This window comes from Crinia signifera, chromosome 4 (assembly GCF_055691185.1).
Source record: "Crinia signifera chromosome 4, ASM5569118v1, whole genome shotgun sequence".
In the NCBI taxonomy this organism is placed as follows: domain Eukaryota; kingdom Metazoa; phylum Chordata; class Amphibia; order Anura; family Myobatrachidae; genus Crinia; species Crinia signifera.
Window position 1 is genome coordinate 303,084,147 of NC_139220.1, and position 17,841 is coordinate 303,101,987.

General features: G+C 39.4%; 1 protein-coding gene across 1 annotated transcript; it reads right to left on the reverse strand.

The window, feature by feature from the left end:
* Nucleotides 1-4,385: 4,385 nt before the first annotated feature.
* LOC146073258 (uncharacterized) lies at nucleotides 4,386-16,448 on the reverse strand. Its single transcript, XM_083180445.1, has 4 exons — nucleotides 16,445-16,448; nucleotides 15,432-16,129; nucleotides 4,696-4,894; nucleotides 4,386-4,402 (listed from the first exon to the last, which is right to left on the reverse strand). The coding sequence occupies exons 1-4, from the start codon at nucleotides 16,446-16,448 to the stop codon at nucleotides 4,386-4,388; spliced, it is 918 nt and encodes a 305-aa protein (XP_083036571.1).
* Between the last annotated feature and the right edge of the window lie 1,393 nt (nucleotides 16,449-17,841).

Here is a 17,841-nt window from a genome sequence, read left to right on the forward strand (position 1 = left end):
TTAGAGGTATGTTATGTGTGTGTGCTGTGTGTATCTGCCCTATGTGTAAGTGCGTAAGGTGTGCTACGTATAAATGTGTGTGCCGTGTGTATCTGTGCAATGTTTAAGTGTGTGTGATCTGTGTATTGTACTATTTTTGGCTGTTTGTTGTAGTGAATGTGGGTGTATGTTGTGTTGTTAGAGGTATGTTATGTGTGTGTGTGTGCTGTGTGTATCTGCTGAATGTGTAAGTTTGTGAGGTGCGCTACGTATACATCTGTGTGTAGTGTAGTGTGTTGAGCCTATCCTGGCAATGTTTGTGTGTGTTTCTGTATCTGCACAATGTTTAAGTGTGTGTGTTTGTTGTACTGTTTTTGGGTGTGTGTTGTAGTGTATATGGGTTTGTGATGTACTGCATGTGGTGTGTTATGTGTGTGTTTTGTTGTGTGTATCTGTCCAATGTGTAAGTGTGTGAAGCTCGCTACTTATATATGTGTGTGTTGTGTACTATGTGTGCGTATGTGGTGTACTGTGTGTGTGTGCACGTGTACAATGTGTACATTTGTGTGTGATGTGTGGTCTATGTATATCCTCATTTATTCCTAATTGTTTAAAGTCTCCACCATAGTGTTAGAATGTGTCATTCATACTCAATGACAGCAATGAAATCAGGTGTGAAGTTGTTCCTTCGCAACGGTTTCCCAGATCGTCGATCCTTTTCCCAGATCATCAATTAAGGCAAATTAAAACTTGGTGTTTTTTAAATTTCTAAGTGAAATTTCCCAAAAACGGCTTCGAGGTGCACACCACCGGGTACAGAGGTATCTTTTTGCAGAATTTGGTGGCTCTGAGTGCCACGGTGTGTCCGCAATGCAACGGACACGCACACACACACGCACACACGCACGCACACAGACTCTTCAACTTATTATATAGATTACAAGATTATATGTCAGTAGTGTCACCCCCTTATGTCATTGCTTCTTACATTGGTGCACTGGTGCAGAGATTTTTTTTAGCAATATAGATTTTAATAAAAAAAATGATCATATTCAGAAAATAAAAAAGTTTTTAGTGGTGTTGAAGGGATACAAGATAACTGAATTAAGAAACAGATGATACACTCAGGTACTCAGAGTGACTCTGCATGTGCGTGAGTAATACTAGTAATCCTCCTGCTGCATTCAGAGCAATCAAATGGTTTCTCTCCAGTATGATTCCTATGATGTATCTCAAGATTTGACCTTTGGATAAAACACTTGCTGCATTCAGAGTATTTAAATGTCTTTACTCCTGTGTGACTCCTCTGATGTGTGACATGATGTGACTCATGGGAAAACACTTGCTACATTCAGAACATGTAACTGGTTTCTCTCCTGTGTGACTCCTCTGATGTGTAACATGATGTGACTCATGGGAAAACATTTGCTACTCTCAGAACATGTAACTGGTTTCTCCTGTGTGACTCCTCTGATGTGTAACACGATGTGACTCATGGGAAAACACTTGCTACATTCAGAACATGTTACTGGTTTCTCTCCTATGTGACTCCTCTGATGTGTGACATGATGTGACTCATGGGAAAACACTTGCCACATTCAGAACATGTAACTGGTTTCTCTCCTGTGTGACTCCTCTGATGCATGACAAAATATAGCCTATAACTGGATTGATTTGTATAAATCATTTGCCATAATGATATCGAAAAAATAAAAATTACATCCCTGGAACACATATTTTGTTCACACTAGATATAATAGACAAAATATATCGGTAAACAATTTCCCTTGAGCTGAACATGAAAGATATTGTACATACACACTGAAAGATTTTACGAAAGACACGAAAGACAAAATATATTGGCACTAATCTGCTGAGACACGTCAGTGACTGCACATTTAAATAATGGGCTGTTGTGAAACCCTTACATTTAAATAAGGGGCAGGCATTTGTGGGAAGGCGGCCTGACTACTGCAGTATACAATCGTGCCATTGTAAAATCATTTTATTTATTAATTTAAAATGAATAAGAAGTCTACTGGTGCTGAGGAACATAAGCTGTGGGCACTAGCCCAGCACATGATTAAAAATTTGGGACCTGTACATGTAATGTAAATGATGGAGGTATATTCAATATTTCAAGCATACAAAAGCATTTTCTAAAAGACAAAAAGTTAAATTGGCCACCACAGAGGGCGATACATTGTATAATAATATCAGCATCTAAATACTACCATATAGAATCCGGAGGCAGTTATGATCAAATTTCTCTTTATTAAGTTAAAGCATATTTAAAGCTGATTTATGAGCATTAGCTGTTTGCAGCCTAGATAATAATATTGTAACAAAGGATGGAGACATCATCTAAGATTGGTCCGATTTTGCTTTGGAAGCTAATAAACTTCTATATGCATCCCAAAGTTATGGAAAATATAAAAGATCATACCACTAATAAAATCAGTGAATCATAATTTGTATTTGTTTAAAAAAGTGTTGATTATGATAACCACATACAAAATCTGGAAAAAATCTTTTGCATGTGTGATTGTTTTTAATGTTGATGCTTCTGTGGGTTTCAGATTAATTCTAATTACTTCTATTTAGAGAGGACTTAATATTGTCTGTTCGTCTGTACACAATTCAAGGCCATTCTGGTAAAAGTTCTCTTAATCCCTCATCTGCTTTTAGGATATGCCAGTGTTTTCTAAGGCTCTTCTCAAGTTCTTTACTTTGGGCTGAGTAGTCTGAGATTATTTATCAGGAGTTTTTCTCTTCCTATACTCTCCACTTTTTCTCTTTCTTTCTTTAGCCAAGGAAAAAGTACTAAATCGTTGGTGGCCAGTGGCCGGATCTCCCACTACAATTGTGTGGAACTCCGGCATCAGTATGTAAATGGTCTCTCTCTTGTGTGACTCCTCTGATATTTAACAAGATGTGACTCCAGGGAAAAACATTTCTTACATTCAGAACATGTAAATGGTCTCTCTCCTGTGTGAGTCATCAGCTCTTAATTGCTGATAAAACAGCCGCTACACTCAAAACAAGTAAATATTATCTGATTAATAAGTGTTATCTCTGTAGTAAGACATTGTAGTAAGACATTTACTACAGTAATAGCTTTTTACATGGTTTCAATACGGTGTGACTCCTCTGATGTGAAACTAGATGGGTCTTCTGGGAAAAACATTTTCTACATTCGGAGCATTTAAATGGTCTCTCTCCTGTGTGACTCCTCTGATGTCTAAAAAGATGTGACTTTCGTGTAAAACACTTGCTACATTCAGAACATCTAAATGGTCTCTCTCCTGTTTGACTCCTCTGATGTATAACAAGATATTGCTTGGTGAAAAAGCGCTTGCTACACTCAGAACAAGTAAATAGTTTCTCCCCTGTGTGACTCCTCTGATGTGTAACAAGATTTGACTTTTGTGTCAAATCTGAATAATGAAATTAATCCCAGACATCAGAATAGACACATGGATCTCTAAAGGGATAAAAACGGTAGAAAATCTAATTGAAGAAGGAGGAGTAATTCCATTTATACAACTCCAACAAAAATATGGACTATTAACAATAGATTTCTATAAATATTTGCAAATAAGAAGCTGGATAAACAAACAGCAAATAAAAGGAGAAGTAAAACCACTATCAAATAATGCGATAAACAGAATAAGAGGAGGATATCAGACAAAGGGTATTACGTTTTGGTATAAAACCCTAATAGAAGATAAAACGCAAGGGAAAATGAACGTACAAATTAAGTGGGAGAGGGATTTAAATTTAGAGATAAATGAAGAACAATGGGAGAAAACCTTCTTGACAGTACACAAGATGTCTAAATCTATTACACATATAGAAAGATACATGAAGTTACTACACAGAATGTATTACACTCCAGAGAAAATAAATAAAATACAACCCCAGCAGATAAACGAGTGCTGGAGATGCGGAGAAGGGAATGCAGACCTGGTACATATATTCTGGACATGCAGCAAAGTCAGACAAGTATGGAAGGAGGTAGGAGGACTGATAATAAGAGTATTAGGAAAAGAGGTGGAATTGACCCCCCAGGGGGCACTGCTCCACATCGAGCCACAAGATATAAGACAAACAAATACCTATTTTTTGAATCAAGTCTTCATAGCGGCAAAAACAGCGATAGCCCAGAATTGGAGGCAAGAACAAACTCCGAGCTTGATGAAGATAATAAATAAGATAAACTATGCCTTCAGAATGGAAACAAACGAGGCCACACTAAATATTAAGACCCAAAAAAAATGGGAAATATGGAAACAATATCTCGATGCGGAGGGAGATGCCCCCCGGGAGACCATAAACACCTCACTCACATAGAAATAGAATAAGACATAAGACCCTGCGAAAAATTAAAATTAAATAAATAAAAACTAAACAATCCCTGAACCTGGAAGCGTAAATGAGTGTAGAATGAGGGACATGGTTATGTGAGAGATAACTATGCCCAGATGTAGATGGGGGCAGAGTTAGGTGAGAGAAAACAAAGCCCGAAATTGGATGTGCTGTAAGTGAGTTCTGATATATTTTATGTAAGGAATGTATGTCTTTTTTAATGTATAGTGTGCTTTATATGTAGACATGTAAGATAAATAACTATGTCTAATGTATGTCTTTTTCAAAGAATAAAAAAAAAAAAAAAAAAAAAAAAAAGATTTGACTTTTGTGTAAAACACTTGCTACATTCAGAGCATGTAAATGGTCTCTCTCCTGTGTGACCCCTTTGATGGATGAGAAGCTGTGATTTACGTGTAAAGCATTTGTCACACTCAGAGCACAGATGTGGTTTCTCTCCTGTGTGACTCCTCTGATGGATGAGAAGCTGTGATTTACGTGTAAAGCATTTGTCACACTCAGAGCACAGATGTGGTTTCTCTCCTGTCAGACTCATCCTGTATTAGATGAGATACAAATAAGCTGTACAAAGTTTCTTCTACCTAGAAGATGTGAATATATTTTGTGAATTCCCCAGTGCTGTAAGAAGAAATTCTATCTGTAGTTGGCTTGATCAGAGAACAAATGTTTCCACAATGTCTTCTAATATTCTTAGTGGGATTCCGGCTTCTTAATGGCTTCTTAATTTTTCTGTAAGAAAAAGTTAATATTTAAAGGCATAAAGGTTACTGGGGATATTCTGTTCTTACAGTAATAATGTTATTTTGTATGCGGAACATGATATATTTATGTACACTAACAAATATGACCCAGTCATTTACAATTGTTTTATATTTGTATAAATTGTCACATGGGTTTTATTCTGATTGACTTGGTAAGCTGCAAACATCACAGATTACTGAGTGCCAGAGAGCCCGCCCCACAGAAGACACGCCCCCTCACATGTATCCGCTGCAGGAGAAATTATTAAATGGTCACCGACTATCGGATGATTTCACCTGGGCTCAAAAATAAAAGTCATTGTAAACTGATGTTTATTTGCTTGTGCCGGGCTGATGGTAGCAGCTCACCCTGCAGCACATTGGCCCACCCACATTCCCATGGGTAACACCCATAACCCTCGCTGCATGCCTCCGGCCTACCCTGATCCATGCAAAGGGATCGCAGACTGCTAAATAAATTTGAACGCATAGGATTGGGTACTAAGATGGTTGTATGGATAAGATTGTGGTTGCATGATAGAAAATAGAGGGTTGTAGTAAATGTAGCACTCACAGGAGGAAAATGATACCAGTGATGAACCCTGGGGTATGTCTGTATTGGTGACCTTACAAATACTATTTTTGCAGATGACACAAAGGTATGCAACAGGGTAGACACAGCAGGAGGGATAACAAATGATTGAGGATCTAGGTAGACTAGAAGAATGTTCAAGAGCATGGTAACTACAGTCTAATGCCAAACAGTGCAAAATCATAAACTTTGTTATTAAAAATCCAATGGCTAAATATATTGGAACTATATTCGGAACTACTGAGGAGGAAAGGGATCCAGTAATTACTATTTAAGGTGAGAAAAGGCAGGTAAGCAATGTAACAAAGCAATGAGGAATGAGAAAGTCAGATGCTTGGTTGTACAGGGAGAGGAATCAGCAGTAGATAGAAGTAATAATGTCACTGTATAGGTCATTGGTCGGCCCCATCTAGGTACTGTGTCCAGCTCTAGAGGCAATATTTCCATAATGATATAATTACATTAGAGAGATGGTACATGGCAACTAAAATGGTGCATGACCTATATCATAAAGGTTACCTAGAAAGACTAAAACATATCTGTGTAGTTTGGCATAGAAAAATGAAAGGGGGACATGATCTAGACATTCAAATATACCAATAGTATTAACAAGGTCTATGAGGGAAAGAATTTTCAAAGAAAGAGAAGTTTTAGAACACAAGGACATGCACTGACACTGGGGCAGGGCGAAATTTGGTGATTTTTTTTTAAACGGTATTGGACAAGTGGAATAGCCCCCCATCAGAGATGGTAGAGGATAAGACAGTTGAGCAAATTAACAATGCACGGTACAGACATAAGGACATCCTTATATAGAAATAAGGATCAATAGGGAGTTGATGTAACAATATAGTTAAAAATGGACAGATTAGATGGGCCAAATAGTTCTTCTCTGCTGTCAAGTTCTTTAACAATAACTACAAAATAGTACTTACACAATTGTAATTATATATATTAGAATTAATTCATAATATAATTACCTTTTTGTCTTATGTTTGTCTGTCTCTCTCTCACTCCTCCGTCCTCCCAGCTCTCCAACCAGTAACTGATCCAGCAGCTCCTCCATCAGCTCCCAGTGGCCTGATACAGCCTATTTATAGTCACTCCTCCCCATCTCTCCCCAGTAGTTCCCAGGATGCCCTGCAGGAATTCTTACACTGAGAGGTGACATGTAAATTAGGGTCACATAACATTAGTATACAGTCATTCACCACAGCAGCTCCTCCTGCCCAGCTCCTTGTCTTGCAAATGAGGTGTAAATATTCCTAAAGTCACCTACTACAATGAGAAATGCTAATTACACCCTGGCAGGGTAACACCTTGTATTCTAATTAGATCACAGCAGCCTCTGGCCTCCTGTTTTGTCACGAAATGGACCTTTTATTACATTTTATAATAATATTACCATCTAAATACTACCATTTAGAATCATGACACAGTCAATTTCAAAACATTCTTTATTACGTTGAAGTGAATTAAAACTGTTTTATAAGCATTAGCTGTTTGCAACCCAGATAATAATATTGTAGCCAAGGATGGAGTCATCATCCAAGATTGGTCTGATTTCGCATTGGAAGCTAATAAACTTCTAAATGAAAATCACAAACTTATGAAAAAAATAAAAGATCATACCACTAATAAAATGAGTGATGATTATTTTTGGCATTAAATTCCCAGTAATATAAATGGTGTATTATAATTCCGGTGGCGCAGAATTGTGCAAATGGCCATGCACAATTCTGTGCATGGCCATTTGCACAATTCTGCGCCACCGGAATTATAATACACCATTTATATTACTGGGAATTTAATGCCAAAAATAATAATATGGCGGGAGCCCAGACGTGATGCCACAACATTATTGGAATGCATCCAGGAGAATATAGAGCGGGGCACCACGATCTATACCAAATGCTGGAGGGCATACTCTACCGCACAACTTGAACTGGCTGGTTATCAACATTTTACGGTGAACCACCAGTTCAACTTTATTGACCCGGCCACAGGGGTCCACACCCACAATGTAGAACGACTGTGGGGCGCATGTAAGTGGTGCAATAAGTGCCAAAGAGGCAATGTGCATCATGAGCTGCAGTCATATCTGACAGAGTTCATGTGGCAAAAAACATTGGGAGCTGAGGACTCTTTCCTCCGCATAGTTGAGGCACTGAAACTCCTCCCCAAGGACGATTAATTATGATTTCATTCATTCTTCTTGTTGTATAATCATTATTGTTTCTGATTTTAAAATTGTTATATTTTAATTATTAATGAATGTTCTTAATTATTTATGCTAGATTAATGAAATTATTTCAGTAAATTAGTTATTAGTTAACACATGTCGTCATTACTGTGTCAGCTGTATGATTTTGCAGTTGTGAATGTGTTCCTAAAACACCAGCACTATCCACTCCAACACAAAGCATGGCAAGCGGCAGCGGAACGCGTCCTCTGACCTCCGCCGCTCACCACACTTTGGGGTGGCGTTGATACTTGAGGTGACGCTAAACAATGGCATAGGTGCTTAAAATTGTAAGAACCCATCACATGTCATACTATGCATACATCACATCTCATCACATTACTTTAAATAGTAAGCACCCATCACATCTCATTGCATGGGTGCTTTTACTATGAAATATAGCATTGCATCACATCGCACCTGGTGCCCTGCGATCTCATGCGATATTTCATTGTATAAGCAGTCCTGTGCACTTCATATGGACATCGCACGCATTGCACAGAACTATACACGCTGCGCAATGCAATGCGATTTCACTACAGGGAATAGCCCAGTAGGCTATATGCATACTGGGCGCCCTTCTAGGAAACAAGTACCATGTTTTGAGTACATAAAATGAAAAAGCAAATATCTATGGGTTACTATTGGTATTCTGACCATGTATACACTTATACCAAATGCAATAGATGGCAAAAAATAATTTTCTAATAATAGAAACCTTATATAACCTAATTTATAATCTATATAAGAAGTTGAATAGTGTGTTTGGGTGTCTGTCACATTGCAGATACATCGTGGCACTCAGAGCCACCAAATTAAGCAACAAGGTACCTCTGGACCTGGTGGTATGCACCTCAGAGCCGTTTTTGGGAAATTTCACTTAGAAATTTAAAAAAAAACACAAAGGTTTAGCTTGCCTTGATTGATGTTCTGGAGCAATTATTGACGATCTGGGAAACGGTTGACGAAGGAACAACTCCACACCTAATTTCACTGATGTCATTGAGGGGTAGATTTATTAAGCTTGGTGAAGTGATAAACTGTCTGTTTATTATCACTGTCCAATCAGCTCCTACCTGTCATGTTTCAAACCAAAGCATACACAGAAAAAGAGAAGGGGACGGTTCTCGGGAACGCACATAAAATTATACTACTATGGAGTTTTATATCTATTGCACAGTCCAGGTATTATTCTATTATCTCCTATTAGGCTCTCTAGTACCTCTTTGTGCAATATAGATTATACGGCTTAGCTGCCACCTATCAGATATTTCTGTGTGTCTCACACTTTATATGGTATATCTGTGCGTCTCACACTTTGGACCCTTTGTAGGGGCTTTATTGCCTGGTAGCCGTTCCCACCATTTTTTAGAGTGGGAGAAACCCAGGAAACTTTTAATGCCACCTACTAGGTGTTTCTCATGGGTAATGCAGGATTTCAATGTCACCTGCTCGATATTTAAACTCCTGTAAATCTCATAGCAAATACAGCATCTCAAAATCTACACCGCATAACTTCCTATTGCTTAGTATTTGCTGCCCTCTGCTGTTGCCCCATATACCTTGCTGCACGCCCCCGGCCCACCCTGATCCCTGCAAAGGGCTCACAGACTGCTAAATAAATGTGAACACATAGGATTGGATACTAAGGTGGTTGTATGGATAAGATCATTATTGCAGGATAGAAAATAGAGGGTTGTAGTAAATGGAGCAATCACAGGAGGGATATGACACCAGTGATGAACCCCGGGGATCTGTACTTGGGTCAGTGCTTTCTAATGTCTGTATTGGTGACCTTGCAAATAGTATTGAAGGGGTAGTATGCCTTTTTGTAGATGATACAAAGGTATGCAACAGCGCAGATAAACTAGTAGTTGTAAAACAGATGATTGATGATCTAGGTAGACTAGAGGAATGGTAAAGAGCATGGCAAACAGTCTAATGCCAAACAATGCAAAATAATGCACTTGGGTCTTAGGAATCCAAAGGCTAAATATAACATTAATGGCACTATACTGGGAAGTACTGAGGAGGAAAGGGATATAGGAGTCACTGTTTCAGGTGACAAAAGGCAGGTAAGCAATGTAACAAAGCAATAGGGAAGGCAATTCAGAAGCCTGGTGGCATAGGGAGAGTAATCAGCAGCAGATAGAAGTAATAATATCACTGTATAGGTCATTGGCCGGCCTCAGCTCTAGAGGCCATATCTCCATAATGATATAAATACATTAGAGAGATGGTACATGGCAACTAAAATAGTGCATGGCCTATATCATTACACTTACCCAGAAAGACTAAAAAAAAAAAATCTATGTATACTGTAGTTTGGAGGGGAGAATAAAAAGGGGGGACATGATAAAGACTTTCAAATATACCAGGGGTGGGGAAACTTGTTTGTGCCAATGGCCCTTTGTATTGGGAAAAAATCCTTCGGGGGCCATATGTAAAAATTTCTCTTACAAATTGTCCTGCTGCAGCCGTCCCACGCTCCGGCGGCTGCCGCTGAATAGAACTGACAGTCTCCATCTGCTGTTGATTAAGAGGAATCTCGCGAGAACTACCGACGCCTTGCAAAAATTCCCCTGTACTTGACTCCCGGCAAAGCCACTATGACCAATTAACTGCGTGTAAATTGTGAGAGCACAATAAAGATATCAACTTAAATGCAGAAGTTGCTCAGACTCACATCAATCCAAGTTCATGAGATAAAACACCATATGATACGCACACACTTCTCCCCCTATATAGAAAATTGGCCACATAGCCATCAATCGGGTATCAATTAAAGGGAATGTGTTGTGAGCAAATCAATGATTTAGGAGTTAATAAACACATGGAGACTCTGTACGTGTCAATTTAATCTGCACAATTTCACTCTTGGCCATGTTATATATTTATGTAGTGTGTCCTATTTCGCAATATTGATACATTCCTAATAAAAGGTATATTTTATCACATTGTATCAATTTCTAATAAGGTGCACCACACTGTGACAAACTAAACCCTTCTTGTTAAAAATGATCTGTTTCTCTTGTCAGTGGTAGCACACTCCTGTCATATATAAGGTAATACAGTCACCATCAATGACCACCAGGGGGTCACCTTCTAATAAATATTCATGAACTATCTCTATTAGGTTCGGTGTGACTGATCCCCCAAACCAGCCTCCAATCAGAGGTGGTAGAGAATAAGACAGTTGAGCAATTAAAACATGCATGGGATAGACATTAGGACATCCTTATAAGGATGAAAAAGGAGTTGAGGTAACAATATAGCTAAAAATCGACAGACTAGATGGGCCAAATAGTTCTCCTCTGCTGTCAACTTCTATAACAATAACTACAAAATATTCTTTGCAAAATTGTATTTATATATCAGAGTACTTTCATAAAATAATTACCTTTGACAATAATTATGTTTGTATATCTGTTTCTCTCTCACTCCTCCGTCCTCCCAGCTCTCCAACCATGTAACTGATCCAGCAGCTCCTCCATCAGCTCCCAGTGGCCTGATACAGCCTATTTATAGTCACTACCATGTACCTTATGGCTTTTAATGGTGAGACAATCCCAAACACAAGTGCTGTGTTTGGGATTGTCTCACCTTTAAAAGCCATAAGGTACATGGCAGTTGAGCATTAACCCAGAAAAAAAACACATGTTCATTTTAGCTATGATGTGTAAGCAGTGGCCAGGTTCCCATGAAAACCAGTTGTTAGTGTAGGACTTGCAGTGAAATGGGGTCCCTTGGCAATGGGCTGCAAGCTTAAATGCATTGATCAATTCATGAACTAAAACTAAAACCCCATTATTTATTTAATTGATTATTTGAATGTTAAGGTGAGTTAGTTTGTTGTAGTGAGTGCTGGGCCCCTTTTTTTGTATTTACTAGAGTGTGTGGTCACAGGCCACTGCACCCCATCCTGGGAAGTGGGTGCTGTTTGCACCTCATTCTTAGGAATGGTGAGTGTGTTGGTACTTCTGTATCTATGTATTTGGGTTGATTTTTAATTAACCTCTGTTACTGTGATCATAGCTTTCTCATGCACCCTAGATAAGCTCATTTACCTGAAACCTGTGACAGCTGCCCCTTTAATACTAATTCAGGTGCTGTGTTTGGGATTGTCTCACCTTTAAAAGCCTTAAGGTACTTGGCAGTTGAGCATTAACCCAGGGAAAAAAACACATGTTCATTTTAGCTATGATGTGTAAGCAGGGCAGCCGAGAGGAATGCCGGGCCCCGGTAAAATTTTGGGGGTGTGGCCTAAGTGTGTGTGGTGTGGGCACCTCCCACACTTAGGCCACACCCCCAAAATGTTTAGAGGTGGGTAAAAGAAAACTCTAAAAACTGTAATCTCAGATGCAGCACACACCTACAGAATGTGCTGTGCTGACAGCAGGCACAGCATGACCTCTCACGCTGTCAGTGAGACACTCATGCTGAGCCTGCTGTCAGAACAGCACATGCTGTAGAAGTGTGTGCTACTGTTGATACCCGGGAGGGACGGAGGGGGAAGGGAGGGGTCGAACCAGGGCCCCTGAGGGGCCCCTTCAGCAAGCCTGGGCCCGGGTAATTAGTACCTGCTCCCCACCTCTCTCGGCTCCCCTGTGTGTAAGCAGTGGCCAGGTTCCCATGAAAACCAGTTGTTAGTGTAGGACTTGCTGTGAAATGGGGTCCCTTGACGATGGGCTGCAAGCTTAAATGCATTGATCAATTCATGAACTAAAACCCCATTATTTATTTAATTGATTATTTTAATGTTAAGGTGAGCTACTTTGTTGTAGTGCTGGGCCCCCTGTGTTTGTATATATGTAAAGTTTGTATATATAGATGTAAACTTGAATGTTGTGGATTTATGTATGACTATGTTAAATGTATTAATGAATAGCCATAGTAATTTTGTACCCCCTTTAACATGCCCACAGATTACCCTAGCCAAGTAAATGAGGGTGTCCGTGGGGCCCTCCTTCGCATGAAGCACCACCTGCAGCTATTGTCGGCGGACCTACAGGACTTGACCGACCTGCTCCTGTAATTTTTGTTTATATTTTTATCCCCCTTTTTGTTAATATTTTGCAAAAAAAATAGATTGTTGTTGAAAGTTAGAAGTTGTGTGTGTGTTTTTTTGGACATTAAACAGTATATGTGTAAATTTTTAACAATATTTGTCACTTGCAAAAGGTAAATACTGTATATACTGTACTGTAGATGTATGTTATTGTAGTGTGCACATCCTTGCAATACACAAATGTACTATACACCGGTGAGGGGAGTGACAGTGGCAGGGAGCGGTGAATTTTGAATTAATTATGGCACGGTAAGTAACGCCCACCCGGTCTCCACGCACTCAGCACCTGTTATTACACACCCTAGAAATTATACCATTGAAAGTATGGAAATGGAGGTGTGGCCATGTCCCTTTCTGATTTTGTACCGATTTTTGACCCTCAGATGTTGGAGGGTAAGTCATAGGTGCTAAATCTCAGGAGTGGATGTGGAATTCATCAACACATACATTATCAACTCAGGAGCGCTGATTTCATTGCCGTCATTGAGTATCAATGCAAACACATTCTAACATTATGGTGGAATCTTTAACAAATTACAATCTTAGGTCTTTGGCACAGCATACTGTCAGATGACATTTTTCAGCAATTTTGGAAATTGTCTTCCCAGGCAACGCTGGGCGGGTCAGCTTTCCACGGCATCCTGAAGCGTGGCGAGTGCAGCGAGCCCTGTGAGGGGCGGCAGAACGCGTCCTCCGACCTTTTCATACCCCCACTATCCACGTCGGCGTGGAGTTGATTTTAGGTAGTGTGGCAAGCGCAGCGAGCCACCGAGCCCAAAGCGTTGGCGAGTGCAGCGAACCCCGCAAGGGGACACGGATTACTTTACATGTATTCTGCGTCTGCTCGCCACGCTTCAGGCTTGGTGGCTCACTGTGCTCACCACACTATCTAAAGTCAACTCCATGCACACGTGGATAGTGGGGGTATGAAAAGCTTGAAAGACGCGTACTGCTGCCATACTGTGGATACTGGGGTTGACGCTAAACAATGGCGTAGGTGCAGGTGTATCACATCACATACTATGCACACATAACATAGCATCACATCTCATGGCATGGGTGCTTGTACAATTAAATATTGCATCGCATCGCATTTCCTGCCATGCGATCCTATGCAATATTTTATTGTAGAAGCGCTCCTCTGCAGTTAACATGGACATCGCATAGCTCTATAGATGGTACGCGATACGATGCGATTTCACTACACAGAATAGCACACTAAGCTATTTGCGTAGTGGGCGCCGTGCTAGGAAACAAGTACCAAAATATTTGTTAAAACTTGACCGAGTATCTAAATAATTTTTAGTTATTTACTGTTTTTCTTTGATCTATTGTATTACTATTTGCTACTATCGTTTGATTGCTCATTTACTCTGATTTATATTCTTTTATTTGATGATTTCATCTTTAAATGTAAAATAAAATGTAACCTAAAAAAAATTCACAGTAATATAAATGATGTATTATGTTTCAAAAATACATAAGATTTAAAAATACTGCCAGGAAGATTTCTACTTGTGGGTCTTACTTATCTTGCATATACATTTCTTTAGAGGAATCTACATTAATTATTCTTTCCTCATAAGTGCAGTTTCATCCTTATTCCTTTTATATGCTACATTGTGTAAAATGTAGGATGTGTAGAGGACAGCGCTGTATAATACAACAAATATGATTGCAGCTGAGTAAGTGGGTATACCACAAATACCCTGTTCAATTCCAGAGCAAAGGGGGTGTACTCTGCGCAAAAGCATATATGGATCAAAGCAACATATTTCTAATTAATAATACCCCTTATAAGTGAATTTATTTTTTGAAAATGTATTTTGTGTAAGCTTATACAAAATTGAGTAAGAACATCACAAGATATCACAGACAGAGGACATCCTGTCATTAATTTAAGAAATTAGGAAGATGCAGGAAATTGCCACAACTTTAAAAGTTTCAGCGAGTGCAGCAGCAGTCACCGTACAGCGCTATGATGTCACAGGCAAGGTCCTTCATGTCATTTGGTGCTGCATACACACATAATGATTTGCCAAATTACATTAAAGATATTTAGAGGATTGAGCAGCAGGTTTGGCAGATGCCAACACTCATTATTGACATACGGGGGCGTGCATAATTGATAAGAGAAAGCATACACATTAGATGACATTGGCCTTAATATCGCTCAAAGGCCCTTTCTGAATGATATCTTCTAGTGTGTATGGGGCTTTACCTATGAAACACATGCAACATCCAGACAATCAGAGTAACTCTGTATGTTATTAATAATTGTTATCTTTGTATTAAGACATTTACTACAGTAATAGCATTTAACATGGTTTCAATCCGGTGTGATTCCTTTGATATGAAACCAGTTGGGTCTTCTGGCAAAAATATTTTCTGCATTCAGAGCATTTAAATGGTCTCTCCGGTGTGACTCCTCTGATGTGTAACAAGCTCTTGCTTGGTGATAAAGCACTTGCTGCATTCAGAACAAGTAAATAGTTTCTCTCCTGTGTGACTCTTTTGATGTGTAACAAGATGTGACTTTTGTGTAAAGCACTTCCTACATTCAGAACATGTAAATGGTCTCTCTCCTGTGTGACTCCTCTGATGTATAACAAGCTCTTGCTTGGTGATAAAGCACTTGCTGCATTCAGAACAAGTAAATAGTTTCTCTCCTGTGTGACTCTTTTGATGTGTAACAAGATGTGACTTTTGTGTAAAGCACTTCCTACATTCAGAACATGTAAATGGTCTCTCTCCTGTGTGACTCCTCTGATGTATAACAAGCTGTTGCTTGGTGATAAAGCACTTGCTGCATTCAGAACAAGTAAATAGTTTCTCTCCTGTGTGACTCCTTTGATGGCTAACAAGAGTTGACTTTTTTGTAAAACACTTGCTACATTCAGAGCATGTAAATGGTCTCTCTCCTGTGTGACTCCTCTGATGTATAACAAGCTCTTGCTTGGTGATAAAGCACCTGCTACACTCAGAACATGTAAATGGTTTCTCTCCTGTGTGACTCCTCTGATGTTTATCAAGCTCTTGCTTGGTGATAAAGCACTTGCTACACTCAGAACATGTAAATGGTTTCTCTCCTGTGTGACTCCTCTGATGTCTGAGAAGATCTGATTTACATGTAAAGCGTTTGTCACACTCAGAGCACAGATGTGGTCTGTCTCCTGTGTGACTCCTTTCATGTCTGAGAAGTGCTGATTTATATGTAAAGCGTTTGTCACACTCAGAGCACAGATATGGTCTCTCTCCTGTGTGACTCCTCTGGTGTCTGAGAAGATCTGATTTACATGTAAAGCATTTGTCACACTCAGAGCACAGATGTGGTCTCTCTCCTGTGTGACTCATCTGATGGATGAGAAGCTTTGATTTACATGTAAAGCATTTGTCACACTCAGAACACAGATGTGTTCTCTCTCCAGTCAGACTCATCCTGTATTAGATGAGATACAATAACCTGTATAAAGTTTCTTCTACCTGGAAGATGTGAATAGATTTTGTGAGTTCCCCAGATCTGTAAGAAGAAATTCTATCTGTAGTTGGCTTGATCAGAGAACAAAGTTTCCACAACGTCTTCTAATATTCTTAGTGGGATTCCAGCTTCTTAATTTTTCTGTAAGAAAAAAGGTTAATATTTAAAAGCATAAAGGTTACTGGGGAAATTCTGTTCTTACAGTAATAATGTTATTTTGTATGAGGAACATGATATATTTATGTACACTAACAAATATGACCCAGTCATTTACAATTGTTTTATATTTGTATAAATTGTCACATTGGGTGTTATTCTGATTGACTTGGTAAGCTGCGAACATGACAGATTACTGAGTGCCAGAGAGCCCGCCCCACAGAAGACACACCCCCGCACATGTATCCGCTGCAGGAGAAATGATTTAATGGTCACCGACTATCAGATGATTTCTCCTGGACTCGCAAATAAAAGTTGGTGTAAACTGATGTTTATTTGCTTGTGCCGGGACAAAGACACCCTGGGCAGCTGATGTTCTGTGATGGCAACAGCCCAAGGTAAATGGGGCACTCACAGGAGGGAATTGACACCTGTGGCGTACCTCTGGGATCTGTACTTGGGTCAGTGCTTTCTAATTTCTGTATTGATGACCTTGCAAATAGTATTGAACAGATAGTATGCCTTTTTGCAGATGATACAAAGGTATGCAACAGGAGGGGTAACAAATGACTGATAATCTAGGTAGACTAGAAGAATGGTCAATAGCATGGTAACTACAGTCTAATGCCAAACAATGCAAAATCATACACTTGGGTCTCTAAAATACAATGGCTAAATATATTGGAACTATATTGGGAACTACTGAGGAGGAAAGGGATCCAGGAATCACTATTTCAGGTGACAAAAGGCAGGTAAGCAATGTAACAAAGCAATGAAGACGACAAGTCAGATGCTCGGTTGTACAGGGAGAGGAATCAGCAGCAGATAGAAGTAATAATGTCACTGTATAGGTCATTGGCCGGCCTCATCTAGGTACTGTGTCCAGCTCTAGAGGCAATATTTCCATAATGATATCATTACATTAGAGAGATGGTACATGGCAACTAAAATGGTGTATGGCCTACATCATAACACTCACCAATAAAAACATATAGTTTGGCACAGAATAATGAAAGGGGACATGATAAAGAAAGTCAACTATACCAATGGTATTAACAAGTTCCCAGAGGGAAACAATTTTCAAATGAAGAGAAGTTTTAGAACACAAGGACATGCACTGACACTGGGGCAGGGGGGGGGAGGTCTGGGAGAAATGTGATAATTTTTTTTAGAAAGGGTATTGCACAAGTGGAATAG

Bases quoted from the DNA above. Each gene is read 5' to 3' on its own strand.
- LOC146073258 (XM_083180445.1), bottom strand. The intron at 4,895-15,431 runs ACCGGAGAGACC...AGGATGAGTCTG, and splicing joins TTACACATCAGAGGAGTCAC to ACAGGAGAGAAACCACATCT.